Source organism: Denticeps clupeoides, chromosome 1 (assembly GCF_900700375.1).
Source record: "Denticeps clupeoides chromosome 1, fDenClu1.1, whole genome shotgun sequence".
NCBI lineage: Eukaryota > Metazoa > Chordata > Actinopteri > Clupeiformes > Denticipitidae > Denticeps > Denticeps clupeoides.
This window is the reverse complement of record NC_041707.1, coordinates 19,048,470-19,072,137: the sequence shown is the minus strand read 5'-3', so window position 1 is coordinate 19,072,137 and position 23,668 is coordinate 19,048,470. Positions and strand designations below refer to the sequence as shown.

The 23,668-nt window shown below is 41.1% G+C and overlaps 1 protein-coding gene across 22 annotated transcripts in view; it reads right to left on the bottom strand.

Annotated features, from left to right (window-relative positions):
- Positions 1 to 23,668, bottom strand: part of ablim2 (actin binding LIM protein family, member 2) — a 54,922-nt gene that overhangs the window by 11,025 nt on the left and 20,229 nt on the right. For 5 of the 22 annotated variants that reach the window (XM_028957986.1, XM_028957724.1, XM_028958508.1 and 2 more), the window contains exons 3-14: positions 15,074 to 15,257; positions 13,580 to 13,692; positions 13,243 to 13,369; positions 12,220 to 12,316; positions 8,519 to 8,606; positions 5,324 to 5,382; positions 4,781 to 4,819; positions 4,263 to 4,340; positions 3,917 to 4,060; positions 3,632 to 3,664; positions 3,099 to 3,216; positions 2,594 to 2,791 (exon numbers count right to left, since the gene is read on the bottom strand). In XM_028957986.1, coding sequence (XP_028813819.1) covers positions 2,594 to 2,791; positions 3,099 to 3,216; positions 3,632 to 3,664; positions 3,917 to 4,060; positions 4,263 to 4,340; positions 4,781 to 4,819; positions 5,324 to 5,382; positions 8,519 to 8,606; positions 12,220 to 12,316; positions 13,243 to 13,369; positions 13,580 to 13,692; positions 15,074 to 15,257 — 1,278 coding nt within the window. Of the gene's footprint in view, positions 1 to 2,082; positions 2,152 to 2,593; positions 2,792 to 3,098; positions 3,217 to 3,631; positions 3,665 to 3,916; positions 4,061 to 4,262; positions 4,341 to 4,780; positions 4,820 to 5,323; positions 5,383 to 8,518; positions 8,607 to 12,219; positions 12,317 to 13,242; positions 13,370 to 13,579; positions 13,693 to 15,073; positions 15,258 to 23,668 lie in introns of all 22 variants that reach the window. The other 17 variants (XM_028958826.1, XM_028959080.1, XM_028958906.1 and 14 more) reach the window with 12 other exon arrangements.

The following is a 23,668-nucleotide window of genomic DNA, read 5'->3' as shown; positions in this document are numbered from 1 at the left end:
ACTACACACATACACACACACAAAAGCCCACACATTCACAAAGTGCAGTTAGTATAGGCCTTAAAATAAGAGAAAGGGTGGAACGCAGCAGACATCTGTAAATGATGCTGGTTCATGGTGCAGCAAACTTACTGAGTTTGAGAGTTTTTAAACACATTTTAGCCAACAGGTCCGTTCATTAATGTCCCAAGTACAAACAGTGGTTCGTCTGCATTTTGTATGAATTAATGCAATATTTGCTCTCCTCCCCGGCCAGGCACAGCTAAGAGAGCTGATGAATCTTCTTGAAAGCCACAAAAGATGTGTTCAATGTGAAACTGGGTGGTGGTGGTAGTAGCCTAGTGACACACTCACACTCACCTATAAACCAGATGACCACAAAGTCAAGCCCATTGTGTCCATGAGCAAGACACTTATTTTATTTCTTATATAGCCCAAAATCACATACAGTGATTTTGTCTCAATGGGTTTTGACAGGCCCTAGTTGAAAACTGTAACTGCCAAGTGAGACGTGGCAATGATATATGTTGCACTATTTTAGCCCTTTAAAATGCCAGGAAGCATCACCATAAACTGTTTTACAGGGTAACTTCATTCTAACATGAAATTCATGGGATGGCTGCTTAGGGGTTAAAATGGCTGGGCTGGCATCTGAAGAGTTCAGATTCCTCAATATGGTTCTCACATATTTTAATAAATTTGTGAGAACCATAATATTCTGAAATAGTTTGGTGAATTTCTCACCAGCTGTATCATCGTACATCTACTGTTTCCAATGCTGATTTTCAGTGTATCGAGTGCAGCTTTGGCTAATGAGACATTATAACAAAAAGCGCCAACCGTGATCATGGCCATTTCTCATGATCTCTTTTGAATCGCATGGTGTGCAAAAGAGACAATTACATGTGACGAGCTGCCACCCAATGAAGGCCAATCAGCAAGCTAACTGTAACAAAAACAGCGGCACTTAAACAAACACATTTTCACGCCACATTAGTAGCCGCCTGTGCCTTCACATGAAATTGGAACAAGGCACAAGTTCCAGCACTCAACCTCCACCAGGCTCTAAATTGCAGTTAAATCTATTAATCTGCTGCTGAGAGCTTTATTTTCGTTTGCCTGTTCGCCTCATCGAGAAACCACAGAAACCGAAGAAACGGTTCTGAGTTACAAACCTTCCTATGTTTCATTAGCCACAGTTCTCTCTCTCATTCCACACTTCCACTAAACTTCATTTGTCTTCCTGTAATTCACTCTTCATCAGTCACCTTCCTTCACTCCTTACTCACTTGTATATCATGGAGGTTTTTTGCCTGAATATTACACAATCCCCTGATGGCAGGATCCTTTTAGTCTGAGCTCACAGACACACAGACAATCCTAGCCAACAACCTTGAGCTGCATTAGCGTGTATGAGTGTATGTGTGTGGAACCTCTACTAAATCTTTTTGAGAGTTTGAGCCTGTAGCTATCAGTGTTCAACCCTGTGGTTTGGCTGACATTTCTGCTGCAGATTTGGTGGAGCTCTGCTGCGGGATTGCTTTCCCTTATCCCAATTTTTCAACCAACAGAGGCGACTGGCAGGACCTCCCCTTTTTTTTGATGAGCTGTGGTAGAGAAATGATGTTGGAGCAAGCAGAACTTGTCAACAAACCTTCTCAGAAAGCCTCTCACTATCCACGGGGTCAGACAGACAGGTCAAAGACAACACCACTCAATCACAGAGATGTTAAGGAAAATAACAACAACAGTAATCAACAGGAAAAACACTTTTCACAAGTAGGATGTGATGCAATCTAACACAGTTATTGTTAACTTTTCACCAGACAGAGTACAAGAATGATGGTTACTTCAAAGAGTACTATGGCCCCATCACAAATACTAAACATTTCTGTCCCATAACCATGCAACATCGACAAAAAACATCCTCTTCACAGGCAAGCAACCAACTGAAAAACAAAATGGAAAGGTCCAAAAACTGAACCCTGATGTATACCATAGTGAACCACAAAGAGACTATACACAACAAGAGGCATAAAGCAACAAAAAAAGGAGGCCTACAGGTCTCCAGATGAAATTTACCGTAAGGAGGTAAACAGAGGTGCAAGGATGTCCTAGGCTTACTTTCAAGAATTGGATCCTGTTTGAGCCCTAGGGGAAGAGTGGAATTCCAAATTCTCAAAACTCTGTGACAAAACTCATGACCTTCTGAGCCATCTGTAGAAAAGTGTTTAAAGCATTTCAATCAATTGGATGGAGGCTACTACAAACTCCATTATTCTCTCTTTCTTCTTTCTGCTATGTTTGCCATTTCAGTTATAACCCAAATTCAATCATTTCATCCTTGTCAACTTGAGTTGATTACTGTTTGACGTGTACTCAGCTCCATCAGAACAAGCAAGAGTTTCAGACGTGCAATCACAGCTCACAAAACACCATGCAAAAAAACTGGCCCGTTTCCCAATCCATGTCTATAATTAGAACAGAGATCTTCAACAAGAGACATATATTATTGTTTCTGGAGATTTTTTAGCATATTGTTATTGCTGAGTGTGCTGGATTGGGACAGGGCACAAGTGAATTTGTCTGGTACCTCTGAAATAAGGGATGTAGTTGTGCTGCTGGAGCATAGCCAGTGTAGTGGGGTTCAGGGGTAGAGAAGAGCCGCTAGTTCCAGATTGCCCAGTAAGTTTAGGAGTACCCGAATAGTACAGGGGTAGGGAAGGTGAGTCTCTGGAACCACCACTGGCACATCTGCCACTCAAATACAGGGCTAAGGAGCTGGGATTCTCTGCATGTGCAGTGTACCAAGTGCCCGAGTTCAATTCCACCCAGGAAGCAGTCCATTGTGAAGGAAGTGTGAAATTTACAAGTTGAATTTTACAAACAATCATTACTTTAACACATGTTAATCTAGACAGCCACAGAATTTATGCTTGATTGTGAGGATAACTGAATAGCAAATTGAAAGTCAATCTGAATAATTGATTTTAAAAGATATGAAAAAAGAAAAGGATATAAAAGGATCTACATCCTGTTAAGGTTTTTATAAGATTTGTGTAATCATGTTGAAAGAATGGTGAGAGCTGGGCGGATACCTGCTCTGCTGTAGTTTTGAGGCGAACGTGAAGGTGTATAACGTCCATATCCTCCCAGGGAGCTGTTGGAACTGGGGCTGGAGGGCCTTCTCTGACGTGGTGACTTCTCTCCATCACCCTGTAAAATATCAGTTGATCCCTTTGTTTAACACATTCACAGAAAACAGAGGGACACATACATATCCACCACTGACTAACTGCATACAACACATATAAAAATCATAATCATTGATTTGTCAGTTGAATCAATCACATAGTGATTAATTTCAAATAAAAACAAAACATGTATTTTCACTACAACATTCACATCACCACCACAAACTAGAAAAATCCGGACTGCTTCTGGAACAGATGGTTTCACAAAACATAAACACAGGATGCTGACGATTAAGACCAGTGCAAATAATACTTTTAAATAAAACAACTATATTACAGCTATTAAACCCCTCTATACTACAGAGTTGATGTAGATCCCCACATCTTCATAATAAACCCCACAGTGACCACAGACCCCTCCACCTGCTCACTTTTACCTCTGTTGGAGTAGGAGAAAGCAACTGGGGTGACTGCAAACAGAAAGGGGAAGAAAGCAGATGAATGAAAGCTGATATCTCATATGGCCCATGAAAGGTGTTAATTGGTTGTTAATGACAATGTGTTGATGACTTTTTACACAATGAAAAGTTTTGGGTTTGATCTGAGTAGATTTGGAAATGCTGAACAGGGAATGATTTGCATGAAAGCTGCTTAGACCACAGTGCAAATATAATGGTTGGTTATCAATGGACGGAGAGTTCATGCAAACCGGCCCAAATTACCTCTCCATATGTTCGCTCATCTGCTGGGTAACTGATGTAAGGAGAGTAGGACAACATGTCTGGACGATCAATATTATAGATGGCCTTTATTTTAGGAAGAGCGGCAAGGTCCTTATAGTCCAGAAGTTCATCACCCAGTTTTGCCTATGTCAAAGTTAAGGAAATGTTAGAAAATAATTATGCAAAATCATTTTGAAGACATCTGCACATTAAAATTGTTCAGATAAATAACATTACATTTGTTCTGAATTTGTATTGTTGAATTATAGTGCCCCCTGGTGCATACAAATAAAAAAAACCCTCTGCAATGTTTTCTTGTGTCAAAGATTCATGTGCCTCCTCTTACATAGATAATTCTGCTGGGGGATCCTGAAGCACTAGACGCTGGTGCTGAAGTGATACTCTCAGATGATGTTCTTGTCACCTGGTGATATAGAAACGAGAAAACGTAAAACATACATTTTATAATCTGAAAATAAATAATAAAATTAACATTTAATTGAAAATCACCAACGATCCATTGTTATTCTTGTTAAATAGATATTGTACAAGTCAAAACACAAACGTGAATATAAAGTTGGTAAATGTCATGTCTAAAACAGTTGACTGTTTTGAGAGGATAGTGGGGGCTCTGAAATGATGAATGTCAGGTGTGTTTTATTATCATTAGTAAAACATTAGAATAACACATAATTCTGTAGGTTTCATAGCCCTGCTAAACTTCAAACCCATACAAGATGGGTGAGTGCAGTCAGAAATAAACTGTGCAATGACTCCTTCTGACTGCCAGGAATTGGAACTGGCTGGTTTTTAATGAGCTTCAAGCAAACCATGCAGGGGGAACTTAGTGTTCGAGACACAAACCTGCACAGGGGGGTCACTGATCTGTATCCGGACCTGCTTCTGGGATGAAGATGTGAATTACAATGGAGAGTGCACTCGGCCCCATCCACCAGCTAACATATTCATGTTATATAAAAAAGGTCTCCAATGAAATTGTTCTAAAATTTCATTTACAATATCTTAATATCAATATCAGAAGCAGTGTATTAATTATTCTCTAATTTCAGTTTGACAAATTGTCAAATAAAAAGGGAGCTAAAATTAAAAACTTACATGAATGATGTGAATGAAAAATACAATTATGCACTCATTTAATGCATCAACTCAATCAATATAAATGTAATAAAATAGGTCAAAATAACTATGTAAGTAAAATGAACACTGGCGAGCATTCAGTCTAATCTTATTTGTAACCAGAACAGTTTTACTGTACTGTTCCCAAATTAATTGGAGGACCGGACTTCCATTCAATTTCTACAATGAATCTACAACTGAGCCAAGGGCTGTTAAAAGAGCCAAAGAAAGACGAGCAATTTTTTTAACTTTACTTTACTTGTTTCTCACCTTACTCTTCTCTTCCATACGAGCTGCCTGTCTGCAGAGTGGATGCCAGATGGAAGAACCTTTCATAGAGACAAAGTGAGATTAGAGATTATTTTCACTTCAGACTACAAATCACCTCCACTCATTTGTAAGAAACTTTTAAACTAAGCCGAAAGCTTCCTTTTTAAAATGACCCAGTACCACATTCATCAGTGCAATTATCAGAGTATTTCTTGCATTGTTCAAGATTCAGATACAATCTCAGTGTTTAAGGCTAAACTAAAAACACATCTGTTAATTCTGCTAAAAATCCCAACCATAGTGCCAATTATCAGTGCCAGTGTCAGGAACTGCTTCTGTTTTCTACAACGCACACCGAATCAAGTACCCAGACAACCAAGTGATGAGACTACTAGAGAGATGAAGTTGAAGTTGACTTTATTGTCATTTGAGCTTTATACATGTTAAACAGTACATAGTGAAACAAAATAACGTTTCTCCAGAACCTGGTGCTACATGTAACATTTGAACAATTTAACATACTGACATAAAATCAGTAACATTAACAAAAAGATGTAGACAACAATGAGGCAGACAGTGTTGAACTAGTGAGTATTAATTGTTCAAAGTAAAATAGTGCAAATATTGCTGTGCAAAATGGAAAGGCGCATTAATAGATAATATTACAGACAGATTATATTATTCAACACAACAGAGGTGGTGTGTGTTCCTGAGTGTTCAGGTGTCTGATGGCCTGTGGAAAGAAGCTATTGCACAGTCTGACAGTGAGGGCCCGAATGCTTCGGTACCTTTTTCCCGATGGCAGGAGGGTGAAAAGTGCATGTGAGGGGTGTGTAGAGTCCTTCACAATGCTGGTGGCTATCTGGATGCAGCATGTGTTGTAAATGTCTGTTATGGAGGGAAGAGAGACTCAGCTGATCTTCTCAGCTGTCCTCACTATCCGCTGTAGGATCTTGCGTTCTGATACAGTGCAGTTCCCAAACCAGACAGTGATGCAGCTGGTTAGAATGCTCTCAATGGTCCCTCTATAGAAGGTTATGAGGATGGGTGGTGGGAGATGGGCTTTCCTCAGCCTCCGCAGAAAGTAGAGATGCTGCTGTGCCTCCTTGCCTGTTGAGCTGGTGTTGAGATTCCAGGAGAGGTTCTCCTCTAGATGAACACCTTGTGTTCTTGACGATCAGGGCAGTGGTGGCCTAGCGGTTAAGGAAGGTCCACACACACTGCTCCCCTGGCGCATGTCATGGCTGCCCACTTCTCACCAAGGGTGATGGTTAAAAGTAGAGTGCACATTTTGTTGTGTGCACCGCGTGCAGTGCTGCAGTGTTTCACAATGATAATCACTTCACTTTCACCTCCACACAAGATCCGTCGATGTTCAGTGGAGAGTTGTCCCCTCCTTCGTTTTGTCCACATTCAGAAATAGATTGTTGACCTTACACCAGGATGTCAGTCGTTGCACCTTCTCTCATCGTTCTTGCTGATGAGACCCACCACGGTCGTGTCATCTGCGAACTTGATGATGTGGTTGGCATTGCTGCACAGTCGTGGGTGAGCAGGGTGAACAGAATTGGACTGATCATAAAGCCCTGAGGAGCTCCAGTACTCAGTGTGGTGGTGCTGGAGATGCTGTTCCCGATCCGGACTGAGGTCTCTCAGTCAGGAAGTCCAATATGTTGTTGCAGAGGGAGGTGTTCAGTCCCAGCAGGCTCAGCTCTGCGACCAGGTGCTGAGGAATGATGGTGTTGAATGCTGAGCTGAAGTCGTTCACACATGCATTCCTTATTGTCCAGATGGGTGAGGGTCAGATGCAGGGTAGTGGTGATGGCATAGTCTGGGGTGTGGTTCGGACGATAGGCAAATTGTAGTGGGTCCAGGGTGGAGGGCAGCAGGGTCTTTGTATGTTTTATGACAAGCCTCTCGAAGCACTTCAGCATGATGGGTGTGAAGATGCCTGGTCCAGCAGCCTTTTGTGAGTTAACTCTGCAAAGAGTTTTCCTCACGTCCGCCGTGGTTATACACAGCACCTGATCACTGGAAGGAGGGTTGGATTTCCTCTCAGTCACGTTGTTCTTTTTGTCGGATGCCAGTAGGACGCGGTCAGCAGACACGTGGGACGACGGCGCGAGGATAGCGTACCCCACTGTGCACACGTTGACCTGCATGGACCTCTACAGGCTCCTCATCAACACCCAAGTAAACTGGGAGAATCTGAGACTTATTATTGTGATTTTATGCTATACAAACATAAATCGCTGTTCTAGTTATTATTATTAACAGTACGTTTTGTTTATTTAAGTGTTTCATGGCTGTACTCATCATTCAGCATTATGTTGCAGCAATTTATTGTCAAAAAGGCCAACCAGTAAAATGAGTCAGCATTTTTTCTCGTCACAGTAAGTGTGTGTGTGTGTGTTATAAACTGTCCCAGGCGTCCACAGCAATTCTTAACAGGACATAAATCTGTGGTGGCTATGAGGTGCTGTGTGCAGACTGCTAATATAAATCAGACTCAGGCCCGGTCACAGCCTCCTGCTTTTATATGCCTCATTCAGAGAGTATTATATTAGGGCGCACATACCACGACTCCAACCTCTAATGCAATCCGTTCACCGCAGGCCCACTGTTTATTGCTAGATATTTAATGAAAATCAATGTGACTGTGTCATATAGTGGTCACTGCACAATTAAATAAGACAGGAAATCTTAGCCAGGCATTATCTCTACATGAAGTCCTCAGTATAGTGCATCATCTTTTACTGACGGACACAAATACAGTTATTCACTATTTTCTTTATGGAATTAATAAATAAATATTAAGTAAAACACACTCCCACCTGAGCACCCAAGGACATTACAAGCATGAAGCAGGACACAGCAGTCAATTTTCTCTCTCTTTGAAAATTTGTCTTCCAAAATATTCATAGCATCATGGTAAAACGGATGCTTTGTAAGCACCAAGAGCTCAACAGACCGCTATTGCGTAATGTGAGGCGTTACTGGCCGTACATCAACTAGATAATGATAAAATGTAACTGCAGCTTTTTGAACACATTGCCTTTATATGTACTCTCCAGCACCAGCACAGTTGGTGATTCGTGTGTCTGCGTGGGGAATAACACGGCTGAAGAACAGTTGATCAAAAGAACAACCGCTAGGCGGATAGGCATTGTTCTCATAATGTTGGGGTTGGGTTACCTTGTAGATACATTTCCTCTCCTTCCCCAAACATCTGCTCACAGCGTGCACATCTGGCACAAGTTGGGTGGTAGTGCTTATCCCCAGCCTAGATAACACACAAAAACATGCTTGTTAAAAACTAAGACTGAGTTCTTTGACTAACCTAATAATATGCATACTGAATGCATATTATTTGGTATCTTATACTAGAATCTTCTATAAACCTGTAGGAGTACATCCTGAACTCGCAGACACCACATGGGTGTAAGGTCTCTTCATCCTAAACTTCAGTGACTGAACACTAGAGGGCAGCAAAGTTTACAACGCAGTGTCCTTTTTTGGAAGAAAAACATATTGTGTGCATGAGTGTGTGTGTGTGTGTGTGTGTGAGAGAGAGAGAGAGAGAGAGAGAGAGAATTCCTCAGGCCAGGCTGTATGTCGCTGAACACCAAAGAGTGATGAGCTGATGTCATGCTGTTCTGTAGCGTTAAAAATTAGTCTGAGTGCTAAGTGGAACGTTCCTCACTAACCCACCCCAGAAAACTGCTGTTATGTTCTCTTGCTGCTTAATACAAGGAAAAAAACAGCATTTTGTTACTTTGAATGAATGGATTAATGTCTATTTTGAAGTATGCATCATTTAAATGAACATGAGCTAGCATCAGCGTCAGTGATCCGTTAATTGTGATCAACTCTCTACCTCTGTTCAGGATTCCAGAATTGTGCCTTGTGTTCCCTTTTTACAGAGGAACCTCTCAGTTTTTCATTAATGCATTTCTGGAGAAATTCCAGAAGGAGATGTCGTCTGAATGGCTGTTTGTCTGTTTGGCAACATGCAGCACATCATTTTCTTGAAAAGAAGTATTGTAACATTTAAATAATGAACAAAGTCACATTTGTCTATAATTAACTGCACTGTGAACCAAGGGTATGCATTTTATGTGTGTGTGTATGTGTGTGTGCATGACAGTGAGAGGGGGAATGGCAAAAAGAAAAGTGGCGAGAGAGAAAGAGGGAAAGGAGGAAGTCAACAGTTTCCATGAGATCCAGCAAATTTCATCATGCTGAGGTGACCATGACAATGCCACCTCATCCGCCCTCTCACCTCCACAACAGCTTCACACCTTCTCACCACCACAGATCATTCACACACCAACAACACACACAACCCTAAATAATACACACTTTCCAACCACACTTTGTCTAATTACTAATTTCTGATGATGCAGGGATCTTCGTGCCCAAGCAAAGTCTCCAAATCAAGGATGTCACCATCTGCTGGCACAAAAATATAATTCCTGATATGTCCCTACTGGACATGTCTTCACTCTTTCCCAAAGTATTTCCTATATTTTTCTCCTATATCTGTAAGGTTCTGATAAAAATGTTTGTGATTTTGGGCTTGAAGAATCTCGACTGGGAATCTTGGGAATATCGACTGCATAATTTCTGGTAGTGAGGGACTGCGTTCGCGCTCTCCCCTGATTGGGGCAGTGGTGGCCTCATAATCAGAAGGTTGCCGGTTTGAATCCCGATCCGCCAAGGTGCCACTGAGCAAAGCACCGTCCCCACCGTCCCCCCACACTGCACCCACACTGTGAGTGGTAGTAGCCTAGTGGGTAAGACACTCGCCTGTGAACCAGGAGACACAGGTTGCTGTAAATGTAAATGTAAAACCCTAAATTGCTCCAGGAGGGGACTGTCCCTGTAACTACTGACTGTAAGTCGCTCTGGATAAGGGCGTCTGATAAATGCTGTAAATGTAAATGCTCCCCGGGTGCCTTTCATGGCTGCCCACTGTTCACTAAGGGTGATGGGTTAAATGCAGAGGACACATGTCACTGTATGCACCGTGTGCTGCTGTGTATCACAATAAATAAATGCAGTTGTTACCACAATGTGCATTTAGAGCTTCATAACATGCTAAAATCCTTTATTCCAACCACACACTCTATACATCAGGCTAGTTCATAAGCACCCAATCTAACAACATCCACTGCCTAAACCATGCTGCCCTCCAGAAAACTCCTCTCTCCTCTCTTACTGAATGTCATGACATGGTGTGAACGGCAGGAATCCTGGCCAAGGATCAGGATCACGGTGTGTGAACGGAGGTAACACCAGACCAGCAGCCACGCCCAATTTGTTCCCAGAGACCATCTCAGTTTCCTGCCACGCCCATCACGCTGCATTTATGTTGATGAGCCACTGCATGGTAAACAAAGGAGCAGGCCAGACAGACTTGTGACTGAGCCACACCTCCGACAGCCAACCCTGTGACATCATTGCCCTGTCATAATTCTGTCACGTGACGTCTGCTGTTTGTTTTAAAGAATGTCTCCCCTGGTTCATTTGGAATGACATGAGCTTTGTCACTGTGGCATTTCATTCTCACACATGGTCTTTCATTCAACACATGGTAGTGACAGTTGCCTAGGTTGGCTGTAGGGTTGAGGTATATAACATGTAATGTGAAGCAAAACATATACACACACACACACGCAATTTTCATGCTATAATGTAAAGAAAAAATATACTATTTTACATGAATGTATTAAGTGATATAAAGGAAAGCACCTATCAGGACAGAAGGTTATAAGAAGGAAAGTGGATGGTGACAGAGAGGGGGCGAAAGGAAAAAACTGAAGAGGCGCTTTGTCTTTTTGTCCTTTTTTTTTCCAGTCAATGGCTTTTTCAGAGACCCCCCCCTCCTGAAAGCGGATCCTCGTGTACCCCCCAGAGGGAATATCCCATAATCCTCCAGCTAGTTTGGTGTAAAATAAGAGCTTCCAAGGGATGAAACCTCAGCAGCCCTTATTCATTGTGATCTACAGAAGCCCACATTCAGGGGATGAGACGTGAAAATTACACATTATGACTGCTGAACCAGGTCAGCTGGATCAGGCAGATACTTTATTGAAGAATGTGTCACAGTGAATAACATTAGCACAGTCAAGTAATTAGATTTTAATTAATTTGTGAAAACTTGGCACAAATCACCAGTCTGGAAACGTCACCAACATACCTTTTTTGCAAAAAAGTGAAAATAAGTGCCAGAAAGAGAGTGGTAAGAGAGAGTGAAATTGGATCACTGCCCAGGGTTAATCCCATTAGTCCAAAAGGAATGAAATAGAGAACACAAACTGAGAAACGGGAAAGGCGGTTGCTGTTTGCATGAATTTGTGGAAGAATACTTTTTTTGTTTGACTGCATAATGCACCAATAATATGTGTTTGGACACTACCAGTCAAGTGTGAATGCACTTACTCTGTGGAGGTTATGTACAGTGGGTATGGAAAGTATTCAGACCCCTTTTTTCACTTTTTGTTATATTGCAGCCATTTGCTTAAATGCTCATAAATGCTCATTAATGACTTTTTTGCAGATTTATTAACAAAGAAAAACTGAAATATCCTTGGATCTACACCTTCATTTGAGTCCAGCTGTGTTTGATGAGGGGGGTACATTAATAAGGGTACATTAACCTGCTGTATTGACTCAAAAGTTGCCATGTTTTGCCATCTTTTTTGGTTTATTACATAACCCCACATTATTTATATACTTATTTCATAAGTTATGTGTCTTCAGCTTTGTTCTATGTGATAAGACATATAAATGTAAGACATATAAATATACTTTTGACTGGTAATGCATGTCTTATACATATTTGTTATGTTATATTCTTCGAAGCTTTTTGAAAGTGAATGCATGTGTCCTACCTCCAGCACTTTCCCAGTGATGTACTTCTTGCAGCTCTCACACTGAATACCGAACATGGCATGGTAATCCATTTCACAGTAGGGAACGCCATCCCTGCTAGCAACAGAGGACATAGTGAACCAAAATCTACCCAAAATTAATACTCCTTCACTGATCAGCCTCTACTGAGCATTTAACCTCCAATTTCATTATGCTGGACAGTTTGAAGAGATACACAGAAAAATCTAATTGGTGATATGTGCATCTCAGTTGGGGCTGAACGAATATATATTGGGTGAAAATATACTGCTCTATAGGTAACATATCGTTAATTGAGTGTCCTTGCTCGTGTTTAAGTGGGCGTGGCTTTAAGTTCTGACACATCTGATTGGTTTACTGTCTATCACACAGGGACATCAATGCAACATCATTAACTATCATGGGACTCGGCCCTGACTCTCTCTCAAGCCTTGTGATTCAGACAGACAGATTTACGGATTTTGACCAATGCCTGAACCTTAGTTTACTCGGACACACTGAATCAACTTTTTCTGAACTCACTCTGCCTATGTTCTGCCCATTCAGCTGCACGCACGCACCATTCAGTGCTATCACCACAAGCCACGCCCCCACCACGCCATCGTTGCAGCTGCCTCTCCTCTGCCTCCATCCCAATGCCCCAGGGAGTCACCAATGCTACAGTCTCTCTCTTGCTCACTGACTGTCTCCAGCTAACTCAGGATGTCTTCGAATGCATCTTCCCGCTGCATCCTTGACATTAACTGATGGAGAAGAGTCTGGGGTGGCAAAAATAATTTTCAGATCACAAATCGTGGTTTCAGATGAAATACAATAAATCGTTCAGCCCTAATCTCAGTACAATTAAAATAGCGTCCAATACAATTTTCTGTGTGTTGTTGCTTTGTTTTCCTCCCCTGCCAATTATATTGTAGTGCAGAGCAGCATTTCCTTCTTCACTTTTATACAAATGGCCTCATCTGAGATCATCTGAAGCATGGGGGCATTTGACCTTCAAAACTCACTTGCTGATGTACTCAGCGTTCAGCACTTTGTTGCAGACTTTGCACTTGAAGCAGCCCAGGTGCCAGTGCTTATCAAGAGCCACCAGCGACTGTTCATTTTTAAACTCCTTACCACAGCCACAGCAGTCTGAGAGAGAGACAGGGAGAGAGAGAGACAGGGAGAGAGTCAATTCAATTAAAGACAAGAGTCAAGTCAATTAAAGACAATGAAATACGATGATCAGAAAACACAAAAGAGGTAATGAGAGGCATAGAGGTAATGATAATAAAACGGACTTGAGATCAGAAGGAGTGAGCTTGAAAAAGTGATGGGATAGAGAGAGAGAAGATAACTTACTGTGTACTGCCTGTGTGGAGGCGGGGCTACTGGCTGCCGGCGGCTGTGCACATTTCTGACAGATACACTCTTTACCGTTGAAGGTCACACGGTCGCCAGCAGGGAATGGCTGTCTGTTAACACACAGGACAAGATGTGATTCCAAGTTAAGTTCATTACTAATGGGTGAGAAAATTCCAAGATACACAGTGATAGCCACACACACACACATACACACACACTCAGACCTGCTGGGTCTGCTGTAATTAACTCAGAACACAGGGCATCTGGCCCTCCTACAAAGAGGGAACATGCCATGCTGAGAGTCAGAAACAGATACACAGGGATAACGAAGGGACTGATTGTCATGTGCACCATAAAAGACAGGACGATAAGAACAGAGAGAGACGACAGACACATACTGTACATGCAAGCATGTAAATACATAAAAATATCAATATGACACGTTCTGATATGTAAATTCTCCCTGAAATCCAAACTGGAACACAGTGTTCACAAAAACTTGGTCATCTGTCTCTTCACACACACACACACACACACACACACACACAGTGCATGCTGTAGCTTAAGGTAAGAAGAGCCGGGCACTCCTTCCTGTTGGAATGTTAAGAGTGCATCCAGGGCTGTGAGTGTATCTTTGTGTTACAGAAATGTTTTAATGATGGGCTGCGTTTCACTCCATTCTCCCTGACGCATTTATAGAAGCCATCAAATTGTCCACACAGCTGAACATTGTGGATAAGATTTTGTGAAAACACATGAAACCTTTAGAGCAAAACATCCTTAAATATTAGATAACACTGAAACACACCCTATCATGTCTGGTGCACTTCATTTCTGGTTATTTTTTCAAAGCTGCATGGGTTGTGTTTTTGTCAGAGTGTCTTTCATTTGCTTGTTCTCATCTGTGTGATCAGTGTCTGCACTGTCCCATAATTTTGTGTTTGTATAATTGTTGAATGCATTACTGTAGTTCACCATGTATCTGTGCATCTGTGTCAATGTGAATGGTGCATTAATGCATCTACGTATACACGTGTGCAAGTGTTTTTTTGTGCATATACGTATTGTATATTGTATATTGGTGTAATTGGGTAATTCTTCACAAGGACTATGAAAATGAAAATAACTCTATGCTACAAGTTCCCCACCAAAATGGACCACAGTTGAAGAATTACCGTGTTCTTGTTGTCGATGTTTGCGTGGGTCTGATGTAAAGTGAATAACTGCAGCCTTATTGTGTCTAGTTCTTGTCGGGTCTTTACATGTATGTGTGTGTCTGCACCCTGTAAAGTCTGTTGTGTTTTGTTTTAAGTTAATTCCCTTTTTGATGTTTTTCTTTTGTAACCTTTTGAGAATATTGTTATTGCCTATGCTCTAATTCTAATTAACAAAGTAAAAAAAAAAAAATTCATATGTGTGTACATATGTATTTTCTTCTGTTTATCTGTGACTGCATTACTTGATGTGCATGTGTGTGTTTGTGTGTCTCACTTGCACGTGGCGCAGACGAAGCAGCGTGGGTGGTAGGTCTTGCCCAGCGCGGACACCACCTCCCCCTCGATGAACTGCTCACAGCTGAAGCAACGCGTGCCGTACAGACGTTGGTAATCCACAGTGCAGACGTACTCCCCCTGCCTCACGAAAAAGCCGCCCTGTGCCAGATCACAGCCACATACTGCAGAGAGGGGGAGAGAGAGAGAGAGATGGGTGCCATAATATCCTGAGGGAGGAAGTTTCATGCCAGATTAGAGTTGTTCAGTCGTGATGTGAGTGCTTGTGTGTCTGGGCACATCTTGGTTGGAACCAGCTATTCTCATAAAAGGTAGGGTAATCTGAAACTGTGTAAAAAATGGGCCATTTAGTATTACCAGAGACATTACTCTGAATTCTGACCTCCAGAACACAACCTCAGTGCACACCACAGAGGCTGATTAAACACAGGGGAGGGTATACAAACAAAAAGAATTTCTCCATTTCTCTCTCGTCCTCCATCCACTCTCCTTTCCACAGAAACAGTAACAAAACAATATGCATGACATCATCTCCTGGCGCCACACCCAGGAACTTCAATAAAACCACACCCCTGGCCTTCAATAAAACATACAACATGCCATTCTTTATTTTCTTTTTTTGCTCATTTTGACAGGTGTATGTATCGTCCTTTGTCTTTGGGATGCTAAAATCTAAATATGTGAGGTGTGAGAACCTGCGTTTTCCAGACATTAGCAACTTTACGCGCAGGAGCATTTAGTCACAAAAACACACTCTTACACATGTTCACACACATTCATGCATGCACACACACACTCCATGGGCTAACACAGTTGGGCTCCTCTCCAATAAAACCAAACAATGGCTCAGGAATGTTGCTCAGAAAATGGAAAACACTCTTTCCAGGTTCACCTTTCTGATTTATGATCTAATTAAAGAAACACACACACACACACACACACACAGTCAACTGAAGCTCTGTGATAAATTAAGGGCTAGTTAGGGCTACTTTCTACTGGGTGTCTCTACCATCACACCTGTTAAAACAAAAAAACAAACAAAAAAACAGTTTTTTTTATAATGAAATAATAATGAGAAAACAGTTAAACGGACTGCCATATTTACATAGCCATATTGACTTAATAGTTAATAAACATAAGCTCAATTTGTTCTGAAACATATAATCGCAAATATGACACCAGTGAAAGATTTTCACATTTAGCAAAGAGCACAGATGCACCCCATCTGTTCTTCTAATGGTGATTCACACAAAAGTAACAGGGGTTAAAATAAAAAATGTGGGTCAACACAGACCAGCTAACACAACACAGAGAACCAGCCAGGACTGGAGAACGTAAGGGAGAATATATATGCAGAGTAATGAGGTTAAGTAGGAGGTTAATTAACACAGGACACGCATGAAAAAGTGTGGCGCCATCTGGTGGGTCAGCTGCACCAGGACATTCCCAGTGCGCAGAAAATGTATTATTTTGCAAAATATCCAAAATATATTAAAACATTTACTGTATGAATGAATGGAACTGGATGACCTATTCAAGATCTAGTTTCACTATTCCAGCTAATTTCTCTCCAATGCTTTTTTTCTTCTTCTATGCTTTATAAGACACATAATGGCATTTTCAAAGCCTTCATAATTTGTGTTAATTATGAAAAGATGTTTATTCTTGTACTGCATCAATACTTCACAATCATCATTCCCATTTGTCAAAGCTATGGGTAAAAGGTTGCACATTTCTCAGAAGGACTGCCAATCGGACATGGTGACACCCAGCCTGGCATGGGGAGGGGTGCGGTTTTCAGTTTCAGCATACCACCTTAATGCTTGTTCGCCTGGAGTGTGTGGCATGGCACACACACACACACACACACACAAACACACACACACACACACACACACACACACACATCAACTAAACCCACCCGAACACCCATGTTTGGTTGGAAGCAGGGGGTCCGCTGAGGGCAGGCTAGAAATGTTAGCTTCAGCTTCTGACGCTAAATTGCATGGTTGGTTTATGGGTGCCGCATGTTAACGAAGACACACATTCCTGACATGGAAGTTCACATAGCACAGAGCTGCAATAATGTCAGACAACGTACTACCAGCACCTGCTGACGGTCTTGGTGCACTGGTTTTAAAATTAATATAAAAGGTATTCATTACTGAAAATTAAAACTATTAAACAGAATCTGTTATCTAGACATAACTCAACCCAATGAGCAGGTCAGCTTATACAACAAATCAAGTGAGAAAATACACTGTCCTTTTATTAGAGGCGGACATCTTTCCTGAAACTGTGACTCTGGCACCTTCTGACCACAGAATGGGTACTTCCTGGATATGAGGTAGACTGGGTAGTTGTCAAGGCAGCAGGGCAGACTTTTACAGACAGGGTACAGGGACACACATACAATGACCTGACAAGGACTAGATAAAATGAGGTTGCATTTATATGCTTAACATGAACTGCACACAATCAGGAAATCAGGATGACGATATTGACAACATGAAACTCTGGACTAGAACACGGGTGCCAGAACACCCCCCAGAGTCAGGACCTTCTCGGTGGTAGATAAATTGTGTACAGGAGCAAATGGTCTGCATACTACAGATATAGATATTAGGTAGCTATAAGGGGGATATAGCACATAAAGTGCTAATACAAACTGTTCTGTCTAATAATCAGTAACCAATCAGTGTATTTTTTTTCAGAACCCTTGAAAACTGATCCAAAGCAGAATCAAGACCTGGGTGAATTACATTCACACTTGTCTGATATCTGTGAACTTCTGCTTGATAAAAAGCAGGCACTTATAGTACTTTGATTTATACTGTTACTATTGAGCATGTCACTCTGAAACGTTGGTTACATTACATCCAGAGTTTTATTTGGGCTCATGGCACTTCACAATGAGGCTATACATTGTAATCCTGCTCTTTTGGGAGTGCTGAAGGATATTGAACAGCCCTGCTACTGTGGGCTGTTGTCCTTGGTTATTTCAGTCAAGGTCGCTGATGGATACTTAAAGAGCCCCAGTGAACAGGTTTCCTCAAGTAATTTGCTCCTTTGTTCTAATACAATGTCCTCTATTTTTATGTCGAGGCCACAAGTACACCTGATACACTTTATGAAAAGCTCTCTACATGTACTGTGGGTGTGTGTGTATGTGCAATATTCCAAAAAATCTCCTTAGATTTCACTCCCGAAAATAACTCATTAAACTCATTAATTCACTCATTAAAAATAAGCCTAAAACTCCCATTCATGGTGGGTGTAACATTTTTACTATAATGGTTATTATCATAAATAATAGCATTCATTCACTTGTATCATTCCCAGAGAAAAAGTCCACAAAATACAAGTTAATGGAACTGTAAAATTGTATAGATATATTTTTGAATAATGTATTTTCAGTATAGCATTAACTATACTCAGTATTAGCTATGTTCAGTATTAGCAACTAATTTAAGTAGATAAATTATTTTGCAGCATGAATAAACGGATATACGTGATACAGCTGGCAACTGCAAAAGCTGTACTTTTTGTACTCAAAAATCGCCAACCAGCATGCCCAGACGGCCTTATTTAACGATCCTCAGAAAAGTGGTTTTTTTCAGGCATTGAAAGGTCACAAAAAGACGTCTTAAAAAGTACAAAGATGTTCTTGTAAAGCATTACGTCCACACTAAGATATGAGCCATGTGCACATTCCTCAGATACAGTTGAAAGAATAAAAATCTGTTCAATTAGTTGATGCCCAGTGCAGATGTGGAGCACCGAAAAAACACAACTGTGAAACTGCTGACTTACAAAGTGTCTCAGAGCAACACACTTAACCATGTGCTGCTGTGAAGGGACTAAACCTGTAATTATTCAACATAGGTAAAGATGAAAATGAATAAACTGAGGAGATCAAGACTGACAGATCTCTACACCCTCTACCCGTCCAGTAACCCTCTATCACAGTTCACAAACCTCCAGGGCTTTCAGCTCTTACACCAGCTGCACACTTCAGCTTTTAACCCTGTAACGTAATACACAGGTACACAGAGTCTTCCTAATGAATCTCTGTGTGTGTGGGTTTGTGTTTCATCCCTGCCGATGAAAGGATCAGTACAGTTTCACTCTATGACGTAATGAAAACCCAAAGTATTTGGATTACTTTATTCAGGGCTCAATGAATTTAATGAAGACAGCCATAGGAACAGAGACAGTCTAGAACATCTTTCAGGATTGCCCCTAATAATGAAGATGACCAAAATAACCTAACTCTTCATTGCTACTTGGGCAGTTATAGATTTTCACATTTTACAATGATTAGTATTTGAAAATCTTCATCCCCGGACACAAACTGATTGGCTCTCTGCACATTACAGTTCAGTCGTGTTCAAACGTGACTTGGTTAAATGGCTGCTTTAGATCATATCAGAATAGTAACTCTACAGGAATGGTTGTAGACATAGATATCCATCCAACTCCTCTGTCAGATTCAACACCGCACATGAGGCAATCTGTAATACGCCAGAATAGATCAAAAACAACATGGTCACGCTGGTGACTTTGGGGTGCTCCAGATCTGTTTTCATATTGTCTGCCCTTATCCTAATTATCCACCTCTTCTTGTCTGTATTTAAATAAGCCAATTGTCATGAGTCTTCACTGGGTCATTTATTGAATGTTTGTGTTCATGCTTGTTGTCCTGCATGGTGCGGTTTTGTTTTATGTAAATCCTCTTGTCTACGTTAAGTGTTCTTTTCCTGCCACACTGATTGGCATCGCCCGTGACAAAATCAATATTTAAAACAAGCTTTTACGTTTTCATATTTGCACGTCTATGGTGAAGGGTATGATGGTGGCTCCTTGTTACATGCCACTGTAGAGTGAGAAACCATATGTGCTTCCAAAATAAAGAAAAGGAAGGGGCTCAGTTTGTGACAGTCACAAGAATCTATTTTCCCACTCTTCTTGTGTCTGGCATCTATGTTTGTGTGTGTGTGTGTGTGTGTGTGTGTGTGTGTGTCTGAATCCCAATGTGGCTGTGTAGCATTCCTAAAATACTTCCCAGTGTTATTTCACAGAGCAACTCTCCAGTAGGTGTATGTATGTGTGTATACGTTTTTTTGTGTGTACTTTAATATAACAAAAATGTTACACACTTTCACCTACTGCATTTTACACATTGATGCAGTTAGGTTCCCATAATTAGATAAATGTGCATGTGTTTGCATATGTATGTCCAACTCTCCTATCCTTTAACCTCCATTCCCAGAATGCCTGCAATCTCCTATTTAACCAAAGTGTGTGTGTGTGTGTGTTCAGCTGCCCTGTCAGGCAAGTAAGCCAACTGCTTTCTCAAATCACATGTTCCTCTCTTTCTTCTTAATCAGGTGGCAGTACCTCTCCCATCTCCCTCCCCACAGGCGCGTGTCATCAAAGATGAAAGTTTCTCTAAATTTTGCAATTTTTAGAAAATTTTGAAATCATTAGTAAGTCTGTCACAATTCAAATACAATTTTAAATATTATTCTATTATATTGAAAGAATTTGGATAACGCAATTTAGTGATTGACAGCCTTAGCTGTAAATACTTCTGGCCAAAAATAATTTTGAGTGAATTTTTCTGTACTTTCCCCAGTAAGATGCGAGATGTACTTTTTAAATGTTTACTCAGCCTTCTTTCTTGTTTTATGAACTTAAGAACAAATTTAGAACAAATTAAGCAAAACTAGTCAGGCGTCTGCTTTTATAAAGCCATAAGCCGCATGAGTCAGTGCTCAAAGTGGCTTTGCAAGTGTTATGGTGGGGCGTGGCATCTTAATTCCCCACAGTGTGAAATAGCACAGTGATGTTGTCAATTTGGACCATTAGACCCAAATATAAATGTGTAGAATGGAAATGTCTCCTTATGTCATAAGAGCAAGTGACAGGTACCTTCAGGTTTAAAAGCACGTGCACTCACACTGCAGAAGAGAGACAGTAAAAAAACACAATGAATTGTCCTAGATAAAATGATCATAATATGCTCTCAAATAAAGAAGTGTGGTGCAGTACATCAACAGTTTATGAGCATGACTGCTCACTAAAATCATGTATGTTATGATAACAGATCAAATCTGATGAAAGAGGAATCTGTGTGTGTGTGTGTGTGTGTGTGTGCGTGCATGTGACACACATAATGTTGATGTTTCAGCCAGTGTTGTAGATAACAGGCACACTGCTCACATGAAAAAGTCCTAGCTGGAGAAGCAAAAAATGACAAACAGTCTTGGCAAATGGCATCACAAATGGCATCAGATACAGAAGGCAGCAGAATTAAACTAAGGGTTACAGCCTTAGTTTTGCCACTGTCACACCGCTCATTCCACACCAGTAGGTTTCCATCCGGTGCCCACTTGGCTCCCCCTCAACTGTCTAATTGGTGATAAGCGTGAGGGGTCGCAAGGCTTTTGATTTCTTTCCAGGTCGTCTCAAGGCTATGAGGTGTGGAGAAATCCAGCCCCATCAGGAGTGATCACAGGCAGCAGAGAGAGTTCCTCTCTTTCATTCAGCTCCGTCCATCCCTTCCGGATGAGTGCGTGACTGAACCTGACTGTGTTGTGTATCATGTTTCAGTCTGGCAGGTATAAATCAGAAAATTATTCCCAATTCCCAGAAATCCGGCCATGTAATTCTAGAGAAGTTGGCCTGGAGTGAGACATGGAGATTTCCTGTAAAAGTGGCTTGTCCATTCATCTTTACAGGTTCAGTCCCATTTACATTTAACATTTACATTTAAGGCATTTGGCAGACGCCCATATCCAAAGCGACTTACAACATGTTACCATCAATGAAGTGATCAATTCTGGTTCACTAGGACCCCAACTATGAATACAATATTTTTATTCACTCTGTTGTAGATTCTATACATAAGTAAGACAATAAGAATGATACAAGTTAATCTAAATATTCTCTAAAGAGTCTTGAGCTGTCGTTTGAAAGTGCTCAGTGACTGAGCTGTCCTGACCTCAAGGAGAAGTTCATTCCACCACCGAGGGGCCAAGATGGAGAAGAGTCTAGATGAATGTCTTCCTCGTACCTTCAGAGATGGAGGGACCAGGCGAGCAGTACTGGAGGCTCGGAGAATACGAGGTGCAGTGCGAGGTGTAATAAGGGCTGTGAGGTAGGATGGGGCTACTCCATGTCTGGCTTTGTAGGCCAGCATCAGTATTTTGAATCCGATGTGTGCAGCTACTGGGAGCCAGTGGAGGGAACGTAGCAGTGGGGTGGTGTGGGAGAATTTGGGAAGGTTGAAGATCAGTCATGCTGCTGCATTTTGTATAAATTGTAGGGGTCGGATGGTACAGAGTCCCATAGCAGCAAATGGTTAATCAGGGACTTCAAGGAGGTGGCAGAATGAGATTCACATTTATTTACATGATACATTATCTGGGTTCTAGGATATTAATTCTCTCTTCCACCCGTGCTCTTAATGCTTGACATTTCCCTCAGTTTACACCCTGGTTACTGCAGGGACCAGGGAGAGAACTGAGGTACTTTTTTGGGGAGGACAGTCTGAGCCTAGAAGCTGCTTTTTACGCCAGATCTATTTCTCAACAGTAACCATGAGGGTCTCCACAGTGTGTGTGTGTCTATGTGCATATATACACATCTGCTTTTGCAGATTGAAAGCAGAGAGAGATGAAATATATATAAGAGAAAAAAATATATATATAATTTTTAAAAATATATTTATTTATTTATTAATTTTCCAGCTCTCTCTGGTTTCAATCTGCAAGATCCACAGCTAGTCTGTTAACAATTTGCTGAACAACGTGGACCTGGGTTGGGATTTCTCTAAGGAAGAGTGTTGAGAAACACTGCACTAGTGCTATGTGAACATGTTTTTCATTTTCTTTTCTTTTCATTATTCTGATGACTGCTTGAGTACTTTTTAAATCAAAGGACAATAAACACAAAATACAAAATAAATGAACAAATAAGCAACATATCAACTCTGTAACTTCTTCAAGCAGAGCTTAGTACAAAAAAAAATACTAGACAACAAGAACCTTTGAGGCATCCCTCAAAAACGGGGTTTCAGCATGGCACAGTATTTGTTTTATATGTCGCTCTACATGTTTGGGCCAGTCCTGTGTTGCAGGCCTATAAGCTGGAGGACCAAAAACCAGGTCTGTACTACCAGTACTGTACTACAGTACTACAGTACCAGAACCACATCAGTACTGGGTTATGGTTCAACTGAACCAAAGAAAAGATAAGCTTAAGCACATTGATAAAACACAAACCATAGATCCCATAATGCAGTGCACACTTTGCTGACAAAGTATCCAGTTCACACAGCACTTTGGTGACTTTGAAGCACAAAAAAAGAAGTTCAAACTACTTCACAACTTATGTGCCGTTGACGAGGAAACTGCTCCTGTACAGATTCAGCTGCAGGAATTGAAGCACTGAATTATGGGATCTATAGATTGTGTGCTATCAGCACTTCATATTGCTGAGCCATAATAATAGATCTATACAAAGTGATCTCGTGGGATGTGGCCCACAGGTTGTGAGTTTTACACTGTAA